A 13,038-nucleotide genomic window follows, 5' to 3' on the forward strand; every position below is an offset into this window, starting at 1 on the left:
TTCGCTTCTGGGCCAAAGACTCATTAGACCATTCAATTTATAGCATTAATGGACAGCCAATCCCTCGTTTATCACACCACAAAGATCTTGGGGTAATATTCACATGTGACTTCAACTGGACAGCCCACTATTCATCTATTTCTGCAAAAGCTTATAAAACTTTAGGTCTTATCAGGAGAACTTTTAAAACCAATTGTATGGAAGCCAAGAAAAACTTGTACATCTCATTAGTAAGATCCCAACTAATCTACTGCTCACAAATATGGAGACCGCAATTAATAAAAGACATAACATCACTAGAACACATACAGCGAAGAGCAGCTAAGTATATTTTAAATGACTACACCTCTACCTATAAATCCAGACTGGAACAACTAAACCTCCTACCACTAATGTACATCTATGAAATAAATGACCTTATGTTCTTAATAAAATCATTGAAATCACCATCAGACAACTTTGAAATCAGAGACCATATTACCTTTACCAGTAACTCTACTAGATCAGGGACACATCACAAGCTAACCTACCCTAGAACAACATCAGCAGTAGTGTCACTTTTATTTCAATAGAATCATACGACTTTACAACTATCTCCCAGCTATTAACATTTCATTACCAACTAATACTATCAAACGCCAATTAATCCAACACCTATGGACTCATTTTTCCAATAATTTCAATTCTGATCAAGCCTGAACTTTTCACATCCTTTGTCCATGTCATCGTTGCTCCAGTGTGCCTATCTCCGTTAACTTCAATGAACTGTAACTTTTATTCTGTAATTAACGGTAACCAAAATTGTTTTTTTTGTTTTGTTTGTTTTGTTTGTTTTTTCACCTTGGATGTCAGCACCCATTGCTGGCATACCTTCAGCATGCAATTTTGATTTTTACTTGCACGCATGCTGTAAAGCTAAATAAATAAATAAATAAAAACACCTTGAAAAACTGCACTCAAAAGGGTGAAATTTCCCAGCTAAAACCAAGACATACTTACAAAGAACACTCACCGTAGTGAAAATTTCCCACGTCTGGGTCATAGAAATAAGCGATCTTCGGTTTACTGGTCATGTTTAATCAGTGGTGATCTCGGCGGTGATATACTACGAAAACAAATTACTGATAATACAGCTAACAAGACTCAATACACGATTCTACATCACTACTCCGACTATTAACAGGTAAACACAAACACACAAGTAAACCATATATACTCATACCTGGTAACGTACTTTAGCACAACTTGTTTGCTCCTAGACTGTGCATTTATTGGAATATTCATTAAGATCTCGTGATTATTGCGCCAAAACATGAACCGGCAGAAGAGAATCGTTACTGGTTTCAAACTCCAAGGTTTATCACTGCGGGGAGATGCCGCATCCTTGTTGGTTAAACACATGTCGTCGTGTCAGGATGACAGAGAACTCGATAAAATGGTTGACAAAGTACTGGACGCTTTGCGACAGCAAAATTTGAAGAGTGCGCTAGTCAATAAGGCCGCGATTGAGGCGGCGTTAGCTGAATGCAGTGAATCAGATAGTGGAGAAAATCCCCTGGTAGTAATTGATGCCTTTTCTATCCCAAGATTTTACTACAACGCGGAAAGGAAAAAATTTGTTTCTGGACCGAAAGATCTTCCATTATTTGGTGCCGCTAAAGAGAAGACTGCAATATTTCGCGAGAGATATGCTATTTTATTACAACGTACCATGCGTCACGAGTTGTTCTCACCTCCAGCTCCTGGTGTAGACCCTGGCGTAGCTCCAAGCAAGTTTAAACTGAAGACGATAGAGCACGTGTTGAGCAGTGCTGTGACTGGAGATAAACTAGTGGTGTTAGCCATGTTGGCACAAATCAAGGAGGGAAGGTGGTACCTTGAGGACCCCTCTGGAACTGTTGAGATCAATGTCACTTCAGCCACCTTCCATACTGGGCTATTTGTGGAGACAAGTTTCGTGCTAGCAGAGGGTATTTATGATGGAGAGTTCTTCATAGTGAGTGCCGTTGGTTTCCCACCATCTGAAACATCCGTCGATACCAGGAGCTATTTTGGAAGTATCAATTTCTTTGGGTCTCCACAGGGTAGAGGGAAGATGTCAGATAAAATGGCATTGTTGGAACAAAAGCACAGCAATGCTACAATAGTGCTGCTATCAGATGTGTTTCTGGATGACCCTCAAGTGATGGCACATCTTAATATTCTCTTCAGTGGTTATTCAGAAGCTCCGCCCACTGCTTTTGTGTTTATGGGTAACTTTAGCACTGCCCCTTTTGGTGTGGAGAAAAATGAGACATTTAAACAGTGTTTTGACTCACTTGCTGATTTGATTCAGTTGTTCCCTGAAATAATAGACCAGAGTCAATTTGTGTTTGTGCCAGGACCACTAGATCCTGGCTTATCTAATATTCTTCCAAGGCCACCTATCCCAGATTGCCTGACAGAGTACTTTCGTGATAAAGTTCCTAATGTGGCATTTGCATCCAATCCATGTCGGCTACAGTTCTGCACACAAGAGATTGTTGTGTTTCGTGAAGACCTTATAAACAGATTATCGCGTGCTTGTATACGTGTTCCCAACATGGACACTTTGATGGCAGATCATTTGGTAAAGACACTGATATCTCAGGCTCATCTCTGTCCCTTACCCTTGCACGCCAGACCAATTTACTGGTCACATGACCACACCCTGAGGCTATATCCCCTTCCTGACCTGGTTGTCATTGGCGACAAGTATGACTCATATGCTATAAACACATCTGACTGTATAGTGACCAACCCTGGGTCTTTCTCTAGAAGCGGTTATGAGTTTAAAGTCTACATACCTGGCACTAAACAATTAGAAGACAGCAAGATAACTGACTATGCTGCCATGCAAACAAACTGAATTATATTTTGTATAATTGAAAACAGTTTAATAATTAAATGAAACTTATCTCTTATATAAAACAAAGAGAACAACTAAAAAGTATGGAAGAATTCTGAAGTAGCAGAAAGGCTGGTATACTTGTGATATTATGTAATCCAGCTGTTGAATATCCTCAATAAACAGTTTAGCTATGATGGCTGGTAATATTCCAGTGTAGCACCTGTAAACAAAATTTCACTAGCCTGAGGTGAGTAAACTTGGGAATTAAGGAAGAAACCTTGATTCCCAACTTCCTTAACCCCTGAAGAGTTGCATAGTAACATTAACAAAGGGTTCAAAAGAGTTTTTACAGTAGCTATTCAAACCAACAACCGAACGCTCATAAATCCCAGTAGCTGGTAGACAGCCCAATCAAAGTACAGGTCAAACCTAAAGATGATAGCTTTTGGCTAACTCAATAATGAAAGATGGAAACTTATTATTATAGCAACATTCTGGGCCCCAAATTGTCCTTTTATGGAGAGATTCCACTGTATGATATAAAATCTAGCTCAAAACAATCACTACACACACGGAATAACTTGTCCATGGTCTCATTTGTATCAGTTTACACTCTGGCAGAGATCAGGACACTAGTGTTGTTTTAGTTTATTTACTAAAACCTATTTTAGAAGCATAAATTACTTTTGGTGTACTATACTAAATTAAATCTGAAACTATAACTTGATTTCCTTTATTTACTAAACTTAAACTAAATTATATTAATTTTACACTAGTAGTTTTACTAAACTAAAACTAAAACCTATTTTAGTAAGCATAAATTACTTCTTGTATACTATACTAAACCAAAAGTCCAAGACTACAAGTTTTTATCTTAAACTTGCTAAAATGTTTTTTCCTACTGGTACTTGAACTAAACTAATTTAAAAACTAAAATGAAAATGTGCAACACTACAGGACACTTATATGGGCTAAAGGCATCGGGATATGTAATTTTGCACTATAGAGGTGTTGCTAGCTGGGTTGTTTACCAGTTTACTAAACTTGTTTTAAGCTTGTACAGTGCAATGGGCGTAACTGGGGTAATAAGTGGTATGTTATATTTAGTAGCACTCACTTAGGGCTCTATGCACCATAATTGTATAGGTGATCATGAATGCACAGCTGTTAAATACAGATACGCTCTTTCAGATGTATCTCACACTACACAAATTACACAGATACATGTACATCCCAGAATGAGATTAAGCACATTGAAGTGTCCACCACACATCACTTTTTTCTGGAAGTATTTTGCAAAGTTTACATTGTTCCAGCCATAAATTGTTAGTTAAGGATGTAAGGCAAATCTCGAGTGCCTTGCATAAAATGTGCATTGTAATTACGTACTATCATATATACGTGATACTACAGAACAGTAATCATCTATATTATTTGCTCTAATGCAGTGTACAGGCAACCTCACCTGTTTTATAGACTGCTTTATATTCCTATGATCTCTATAATCAAATTCAAAATTCTTAGTACTTGTATGATGACAGATGAATTTACAATCGATGCCTGAATAAGTGCGCTTGCATTTGGAGGGACTCTCAACAAATTGTTATGTATACGTGGCATGTAGACTGCACGGAGAGAACATTAATTTTACTATAAACAAAAGATCACAAACATAATTTATACGTGTCTAACTGATAAGGAGAAATTTTAAGAGCTGCTAAAACATACTCAATTAAGGAAGTCACCAACCAACACATCCAGTTATTTCACGATATAAGAAAGTCTCAGTGGGCAGCATGCTATGGAAAAGACACATATGCACAGTATTGTATGACACAAACATGCATGTATAATACAAACATGTATGTTGAAGCATTTCATATGAAGCATGTGAATATGAAGGGATCGAAATTTAACAAGTGAGTAGATGAATGTATTCATATGCTTGTTAAGTTAGAAAGGACAAACTTTCAAATGACTAATAAAATTAGAGAAGGGAAAAATCAGTAGTGGTCCTCAGTAGCGGATCAGTAATCTTGATCTTGTATAATGGTTTCATGTGGATCTGCCACTGTGTTAATTAACAAACGTCATCAGGCAAGTCAAAAATTATAAAGTTGTTAATACTTATACCAATTATAATAATAATAGTGTAATCAAGGGATTATATGCTCTGCTAAAATTAATGTACCTTGAAATGTCAAGAATGCAATGTGTCTAATTTATTTGCACGGCATGTACATATTATTTATGTATACACACATAATTGTATACACTGATCATGATTCAGTTCATCACACCATCTCTAAGCACATTCACAACCATCAGCCAGAGGAGACTCCAATGCAGTGGTGGATACAGGGGAGGGGAGGGGGTTGCAATGGTTTCAGCTGAAACCCCCCTCTGAAAATAGTGCGTACACCCCAAATTTATTTATGATTGTTGTGGGAAATCATCAGGAGTTATACATAGTGTATTATATTGGGACTTTTTATACTGGCCAAACTTCATGCTTTTACCTTTGAAATCACTGAAAATACCATTATGGCATTTAAACATGATCGTTTTAGTGAGTACATTGCTTCATTAGTGGTAACATTCAACTGTCAAACAATGTTGTGTAGTGATGTTTACTAATTCATTGCTAGCTAGTTTAAGCTATAAATCTATGTAGCTATAGACCACTGACATTCTCCCCAGCAGTCTGGGATCACAGTTATTGAAAATTTCCTGAACCTGAAACCCCTCTGAAAATTTCTAGATCCACCACTGCAATGGATTGTATATACAGTGGAACCTCCCTTATCCGGACCTCTATTATCCGGGCACCTCCGTTGTCCAGACAGCCCAAATTAGTCATGTGGCTTGTAGTTTATTGACCATAATGAAGTTTGGTTTAGATGAAAACACAAGGAGGGAGCCTAAAGGTTGCTGTTTATCTGTTTGGTGACTTGTTTATTCTACTAATAATAACTACCACTTGGTTGCTAGGTGATAATGGATTTTTACAGCCCAGGGGAGTGACATGAATACTCTGTAGTGACTTCCCCCTCTGCCCACTAAACTGCATACCACTAACTGATAGCAATAACAGCATTACTTGTATTTAAGTTAGTCATTTTAGCATAATAGCATGTTATTCTTAGTTACGGACATTTCTGAGATACGGACATTTTTGATATACGGACATTTCTGAGATACGGACATTTCTGAGATACGGACATTTTTGAGATACGGACATTTCTGAGATACGGACAGTAGTGTGTACCAGACCGCCCGGATAAGAGAGGTTCCACTGTAATACTGATTCATATGAATAATAAGCATAGAGGCATTATTGCATGAAAGAGCCTGAAAGAGGAAAGCAATACATGCAATGAACCTGATATATGAACTTTCAAATCAAATTAAAAATTGTGACAGTTTATCATAACATGCATGCCATGCATGCATGTCCAAGCAATAACTTAGTCCAGTTCTTTAAACAAAAAAGCTCCATAAACCAACAATTTAATGCCTTAAACAACCATCACTTAGAGTTGTAATGCTTTCTCAATGAAAGTAACACCTCTTGGTTACATAGTAAATAGTAGCCAAATTTACCGGCTGCATGGTAGAAGGTTAAGTGATATGGATACTTATAATAGTTGCTAACCTGTCTGTATATAGTTGTCTATACTGTATATAGGGACTACTTGTCCATCCTGACTAACCTGTCTATAGTTACTAATCAGTTTATGTTGTCTATAGTGACTAACCTTTCTATAATTTATACAATTACTAATCTGTCCATGTTGTCAACAGATACTATATAACCTGTCTATAGTTACTAACCTGTCTATGTTGTCTATAGTCACGTAGTTACTAGCCTGTCTATACTATCGGACTATAGCGATTGTAAGACATTACCTTTATAAACCTTTTGTTCTCTACAGTGTGTGCAACAATGAATGTCCTTAACATGTTTTGTTCACATAAACGGATGAGTCCTATATAGCAATATCAGTATGCTTTTAGGAAGATGAACTAGACTCACTAATGCAGGCACAATTATACCTATTCTACCAATGATAATACCACTCCATCAGTTTCTAATTGTTTCGTGTATCTTGTGAATACCTCAAGTTGATGGTTACAGTCAAAGCTACTATAGATTGAAATATAGCACTTGGTTTTGCCTTAGGCCTGAGTCAAATACGCATGCTCAAAGCGTTGCCCAAAGTACTTTCAGACCAAAAGTTTTACCTATCACTGCATGAAGAAGACTGTTTTACCATGTTTTATTGTTGGTAAATCACTATAAAAATCAAGTAGTAAACTAACAGATGGGAACATTTTGGTTACTGATAGTTTACTTGCAGTAAACCAACTAGTAAAACAACAGTGTACAGTAAAACATGCCTTTTTCAAGCAGTATATTATGCTCTTCAGCATTCCCATTATACTCTTAGGATAGCAACATTCCTTATAATTATCTTGGAACATTTCAATCAGTGAATGCTCTATTAGAGTATTTCACTACAAAGTGACTGTTCTATTAGAGCACTCTAGCCTATTATGCCTTTTATTATGCTAGCATATTTGATGCAGGCCTAGCTACCCTTGTGTTATATTAATCTGCCAACCCAATCTCTTTTGTGCTATATTTTTCATACAACACTTGTGCCAATGCTTAACTTTAAGCCAGGCAAAGTTGATTTATAGTTTCTCATCATCCATCCACATTACCTATCTCTGAATTCATTACTGCTACAATTGACCATGTGTGCTAGGGTTTCAATATTTAGACAAACTAGTCATCATTTTTAGCTACAGAAAACATTTCTACTGACTTCAAAAAGGTGGCAAACAGGTAAAGTCCCCAGAAGGTTTTGATAATCCTTGTAATGACAGAAAGCCTGCTATTGCTGTGATTTTGAGTGCTTCCTTCAATAATTAATGACCGCTGCCCCCCACCCACACCAAATTTGAGAAAGTGGCTGGTGAGAAACTAGCAATCTACTTTTCCTGGCCTAAATTTGAGGGTTGAGCATATATATCAAATTTATATTAACGAATATACTGGAGCATGCCTTACAAATACTAGCTACATATATACCAGTCAGTATATCACACAAAATCAAGGTTGACAGGTGTGAGGTTTTAGTGCTAGGTAACTAGTAGCACTAAGCACAGTAAGCAGTAGTGGCTTAATGGTTGGTTTGTAGCTATGGTTATAACATAATTATTAATAAGAACCCAACGTGCAGATAATTTCTGAGTTTGTGCAGCTATCACCCAAGGATGGTTTAGTATTTGTGATGCATATTAATTAAAGATAGCACTTAGGTGGGTTATTATTTATAATGTTTGGTCGACTTGTTGATACATTCAAGCAAAATGTGAATCCATCACAACCATTCAGTGTGAATCTACCACAACTATACTCCTCATATGGTGGAGCTCACTATAAGGTTCATTCCAATAAAGAAATGATACCTCCTTTAATGAGAAATTGAAAACTTTCAACACTTGTACACATCAATATTTGACCAGAATGTTTGACACCAGAAACTGACAAGTATGTATGTAGACTGTTACGGTCTATCCATCATGTGATCCTTGTACCATGAGATGTGAAGAGATCAAGAGAAACAGAGTAATGAATACCGATGCAGTGAAAATATAGTGTACCAAGGCATAAACTTCTTTAATGTAAAATAATTTATTAACCACCTCACACAATATTTTGCATTGTTTTTTATGAACAACTGGATAAACCATTAAGGGGGGGGGACTACATATTCCTGTAAAATAATTTAACAAAAATTCTACAGTGAAAATTACTGTACCCTTGTACAATATACACCCAAACAAATAAGTTTAATGAATTTTTAGCCATTTCACATCATGTATAACCAATTTGAAAAAAGTGAAGCTGGTGACCCAGCTCCATGCACAATTGTAACTTAACAAAGTGTCAAATCGTGTGAATAATTTCTCCCTATTTCTTGGTCATAGCACTATCTATTACAGTAGGACCCTCATTATCCAAACATCTATGTGCTAGTTCAATCATAAAAGTGTTCAGATAAGTGAATTTGTGCAGATAAATGAAGCCCATTCATTTATATAGAGAATTTCATTCAACTACTCTGATAGAACATGCACTTTCTTTAGTAGAACTCAACTAATGACAAAAATACTACGACCACATTTCGGAAGATAAATGGGGTCCTACTGTACTGAGTTAACTTGAAATATCAGTTGTGACCACATTTCGGAAGTTTATACTTTGGCGTACTACACTAATCACTGAGAAATTGTTTCTTGTATCGTGCAGTACATGGGCGATGGGGACGGGGGGCCATGCCCCCCCCCCCCACATTTGTGGGACACTGTTTGCAAGAAAAGATCGAGATACTCTAATAGAACAGTCAGGATCTGGATACTCTAATAGAGCAGTCACAGTATTCAGAGAAGCAGTGTAGCAAGTTACTTGGCTACGTATGTGTAGGTTTTGGTAGTAAGTATAACATCAAAGGAAGCAGGATCACTAAAATTAATGCTAATTCAAAGTTACTTTTTATATCATATACTTGAATTTACACAAAAATCCTAACAAACAAAATACAATGAAATGACTGAGCCATCCAGTATTCACTGGGGCTCACTGAATAGCTATTAGAATTTCAAGTTGATACAAGTTTCAAAATAACAGCACTATTCTTTGTGAGAGCAATTATGTCTTGATTGGGATAATAATTATACTTTCATGCACAATAATGATCAGATGCTATATATAGTACAAGTACAGAAAAATGAATTTTCAACTAGAGAAGGGATCATATATGCAATTGACTACTATTTGAAGTGCATCATGTTTATTTTGTTAACACTATCCAAGTATCTGGGTAGTGTCAAGACAAGTGCATGATCCAAACTGAACCAGACCTTTTTTCACCCTACCCATGACAAAGAGAAATAAAGCGATCTGGCCATGCAAGACTACTTTAGGTCACCTACTATTAATTTTCATGTTTCAGATCAGAAACTTAGCCTAAACCAATGTGAGTGGGTGGCTCCATTATTCATTACAATCTTACATGCACCTGACTGTTTTACTAGAGTTAGCAAGTGCTCTTTTAGAATCTCCCGATCTTTTCATAACTTAACTTGTTGAGAAGTGAAAGGGCTAAAGTCCCTTCTCCTGATATAGTGAAATATTCTAATAGAGCATTCAATGATTGAAATATTCCTAAAAGATAATTGTTAGATCTAGAAATGCTGCCATAATGTAAGCATAATGGGAGTATGTGTCTAAAGCATACATGGACAATGAAAAGAAATGAACAGGATCAAGACATGGTAGTGTGTTGTGTGGCCCAAGAAGCCAGTGTGCCACACCATGATTATAGTGGTAGAAAGCTGCTAAAATTGAAATGATTTGCAAAACCACAGTTTAAGTCAGGAATTCCTGACCATAAGTAACTGCCATTACCTGACAAAAATTTTAAAATTTTTTTGAAAACAGTTGCAACATGCTGTAAATTCAGTAATATTGCTGTTCATTAATTATCAATTTAGGCTATATGGCTAATAGAAGAGGTTGCAGTCCTCAACCCTTTGAAATTCTCAAGCCGTACTGCAGTATTAATGCTGTACCTGTTCATTATGGCCACTGGTATTACCACTGTTAGAGAATAGTGATTTCACTTGGCTAGAAGAAAAAATCTCTTCCTCTCGATAGGGCATACTCCACATGCTGAGTGTGCTTTGTACACTGTACTAACTAGCCACTAGTTGCATCAACCACTATAGACGTCCTGGTTTAGCATAGGCCCGAGTAAAATATGCTCAAAATTTTGTCCAAAATGTTTTCAGCCAAATTTACCTCTATCAGTTGCTTCTACTAGCTATATAGTACTTGGGAGAACTAGTGTTCCACCGATAATCGGATCGGTATCGTATCGGAGCCGATATTGGGCTTTTCGTATCGATCGGTATCGGTTATTCAGGTATTCCGATACCGATTAATAGCCACTCGCGCCAATCGTCATAACCATAACTATCATCATAAATCCTATGCTAGCAAAACGTGAGGTATAACAAGTTGGAAATAGTGTTGAGTATTATTCTAACATAAAAGGTGCAGGAATTGCTTTGTTAAACGTTGAGCAACTGCTACTTACTATGTTTGCATGAAAAAGATCGAAATACTCTAATAGAACAGTCACTGCACAATAATATATTCTACTAGAACAGTCACACATAGCCAGCTTGAGATGATTGTAAATTGTATAGCAATTATCGGTATCGGTATCTGTATCGGTGAAAATTTGCTTCTAGGTATCGGTATCGGATCGGTAGTTATTTTTCTGTATCGGTGGAACCCTAGGGAGAACAGTGCGCTTCAACACCCAATGCACCCCCCTCAATCTGCCTTTTTTAATTAACTCTGGTTAATCTCCATTTCAACTTACAAATCTCCTGAACATTCCTTATTATTTCCATAAATGTATGCCATAACTAAAATGCATTAATTTTCTGCTTTGGTGAATAACAAAACTAGCAAACATATATAAGCAAACTATAGTCTGACAGTACATCTGCAACCTTTTGAAGTGTCAAAATATGGTACATCTTTCCTTCACACAAACTGCCATAAAGGTCTTTCATGTGATCTTGTTTCTACATGCAGTAGCACATTCCTGTACAAACGTGCATTTGAATACTCAGCATCATGATTAAGTATAAATAAGCTGTAGTTACAAGTGTGATCATTCAGTTGTAGTTGTGTTGAGAACTACATGTGGTGAATGTGTGTTATTTGGCTGGTCTGATATTGTGTGTAAGTGTCTTTCTTCTAGACATATCGTCATCAAATTGATGGATCAAGTTCAAGGTGATTCTCATGAGGAGCTTCATGCCAACTTGTTCTCACTTCCTATAGAGCTGTTGGTTTACATCATCTCATTTTTATCCTCACTTCGTGACAGAGTAAAACTGCGATACACTTCAAGGTGGTTAAGATGTGTGATTGAAGAGACACCATCACTGTGGAAGGAGTTTGTGTGGCCTTATTATGACAGCTGCGAGGAATGTAGTGTGAAGGAGGTGTTGAAGATGTGTGGACGACATGTCAAAATGTTATCCTTTCCTTACTGTAGAGTGCCATCAACACTAATAGAGATGCTGAAGTATTGTAGTAATGTACAACATCTCAGTCTACCGTCAACCAAGTTAGATCCTGAACAACTACAGAAGATAATACATCATATGGGATGTCTACAATCACTAGAACTTAAGGTGGATAATGACAAGGACATTAAACAATTACTTCACAATGCTAATCACCTTAAAGAAATTACAATAATGTCTGATTGCATGATACACTGTGAAAACCTGTTCAAGTATTGGAAAGTAAAAGAATTTAGGCCACCAAGTTTTAATGTTATTGCTGTTGCGGCCTGTATTGAATGTTTGGTTGACTATGCTGCTAATCTTAGTACCATTCCTACTGGTACCACTGCTAACTTTACAGTGTTCGATAAATGTCATAAAGTACCCTTAAACTTTTCTCCTTCACTTCCATTCCTTCAACTACATGTTAAAGGATCTGCTGATTCTGGTCAAGTGACCACTCCATTTGTGAAACTCAGTGACTCTGGTATATTGGGATTGAAAGATGATTTAGCAGTCTTGACTGATAGTAAGTGTACTAGAGGAACAATGTATGGAGTAAGAACAAAAGCATATTTTAGTGAACCTAAATTGATGCACATCGCTAAACCGTTTAATCTTAACTGTGCCACTCATTTTGATCTTTCTTTCTGCAACTCACTTCATTCTGGTCATTTGGAACAACTAGCTATTGCTTGTCCTAATCTTCAGAGACTTAACTTACAAGATTGTAATCATTGTTTGAAAAGTCTAAAAGGTCTGAGGGCCATTGCTAGTCACTGTCAGAACCTACAAGGACTAAATTTAGTTGGTATACATGTTTCAGTAATGGAGAATCATGTTCTATTGTGGGAAATATTGAGTGATATGAAGTTGACTCACTTAGCAGCAGATGTTAGTGTTTTATTATCCAAAAAAACTGCTATCAAACAAAAGTTGATTTGCTTGCTTCAGAAGTGTTCTTCTATAAAAGGAATAGAATGTGATTATGTAAGATATTGCTGTTG

The 13,038-nt window shown here is 36.7% G+C and overlaps 3 protein-coding genes across 4 annotated transcripts in view; 1 reads left to right on the forward strand and 2 right to left on the reverse strand.

Moving 5' to 3' along the window:
- The window catches only part of LOC136255552 (histone deacetylase 3-like), a 41,004-nt gene extending 39,672 nt beyond the window's left edge, over positions 1-1,332 (reverse strand). The window contains exons 1-2 of one of the 2 annotated variants that reach the window (XM_066048344.1): positions 1,223-1,332; positions 1,013-1,105 (exon numbers count right to left, since the gene is read on the reverse strand). In XM_066048344.1, coding sequence (XP_065904416.1) covers positions 1,013-1,073 — 61 coding nt within the window. In that variant the 5' untranslated portion in view covers positions 1,074-1,105; positions 1,223-1,332. The remainder of the gene's footprint in view (positions 1-1,012; positions 1,106-1,222) is intronic. The other variant, XM_066048345.1, reaches the window with a different exon arrangement.
- On the forward strand, positions 1,277-2,935 carry LOC136255551 (DNA polymerase epsilon subunit 2-like). The gene has a single exon (XM_066048343.1). The coding sequence runs from the start codon at positions 1,313-1,315 to the stop codon at positions 2,885-2,887; it is 1,575 nt and encodes a 524-aa protein (XP_065904415.1). The 5' UTR covers positions 1,277-1,312; the 3' UTR covers positions 2,888-2,935.
- An 8,408-nt stretch (positions 2,936-11,343) lies between these two features.
- Positions 11,344-13,038, reverse strand: part of LOC136255534 (uncharacterized) — a 98,642-nt gene continuing 96,947 nt past the window's right edge. The window contains exons 13-14 of the mRNA XM_066048326.1: positions 12,914-12,995; positions 11,344-12,106 (exon numbers count right to left, since the gene is read on the reverse strand). Coding sequence (XP_065904398.1) covers positions 12,938-12,995 — 58 coding nt within the window. The 3' untranslated portion in view covers positions 11,344-12,106; positions 12,914-12,937. The remainder of the gene's footprint in view (positions 12,107-12,913; positions 12,996-13,038) is intronic.

Source organism: Dysidea avara, chromosome 5 (assembly GCF_963678975.1).
Source record: "Dysidea avara chromosome 5, odDysAvar1.4, whole genome shotgun sequence".
NCBI lineage: Eukaryota > Metazoa > Porifera > Demospongiae > Dictyoceratida > Dysideidae > Dysidea > Dysidea avara.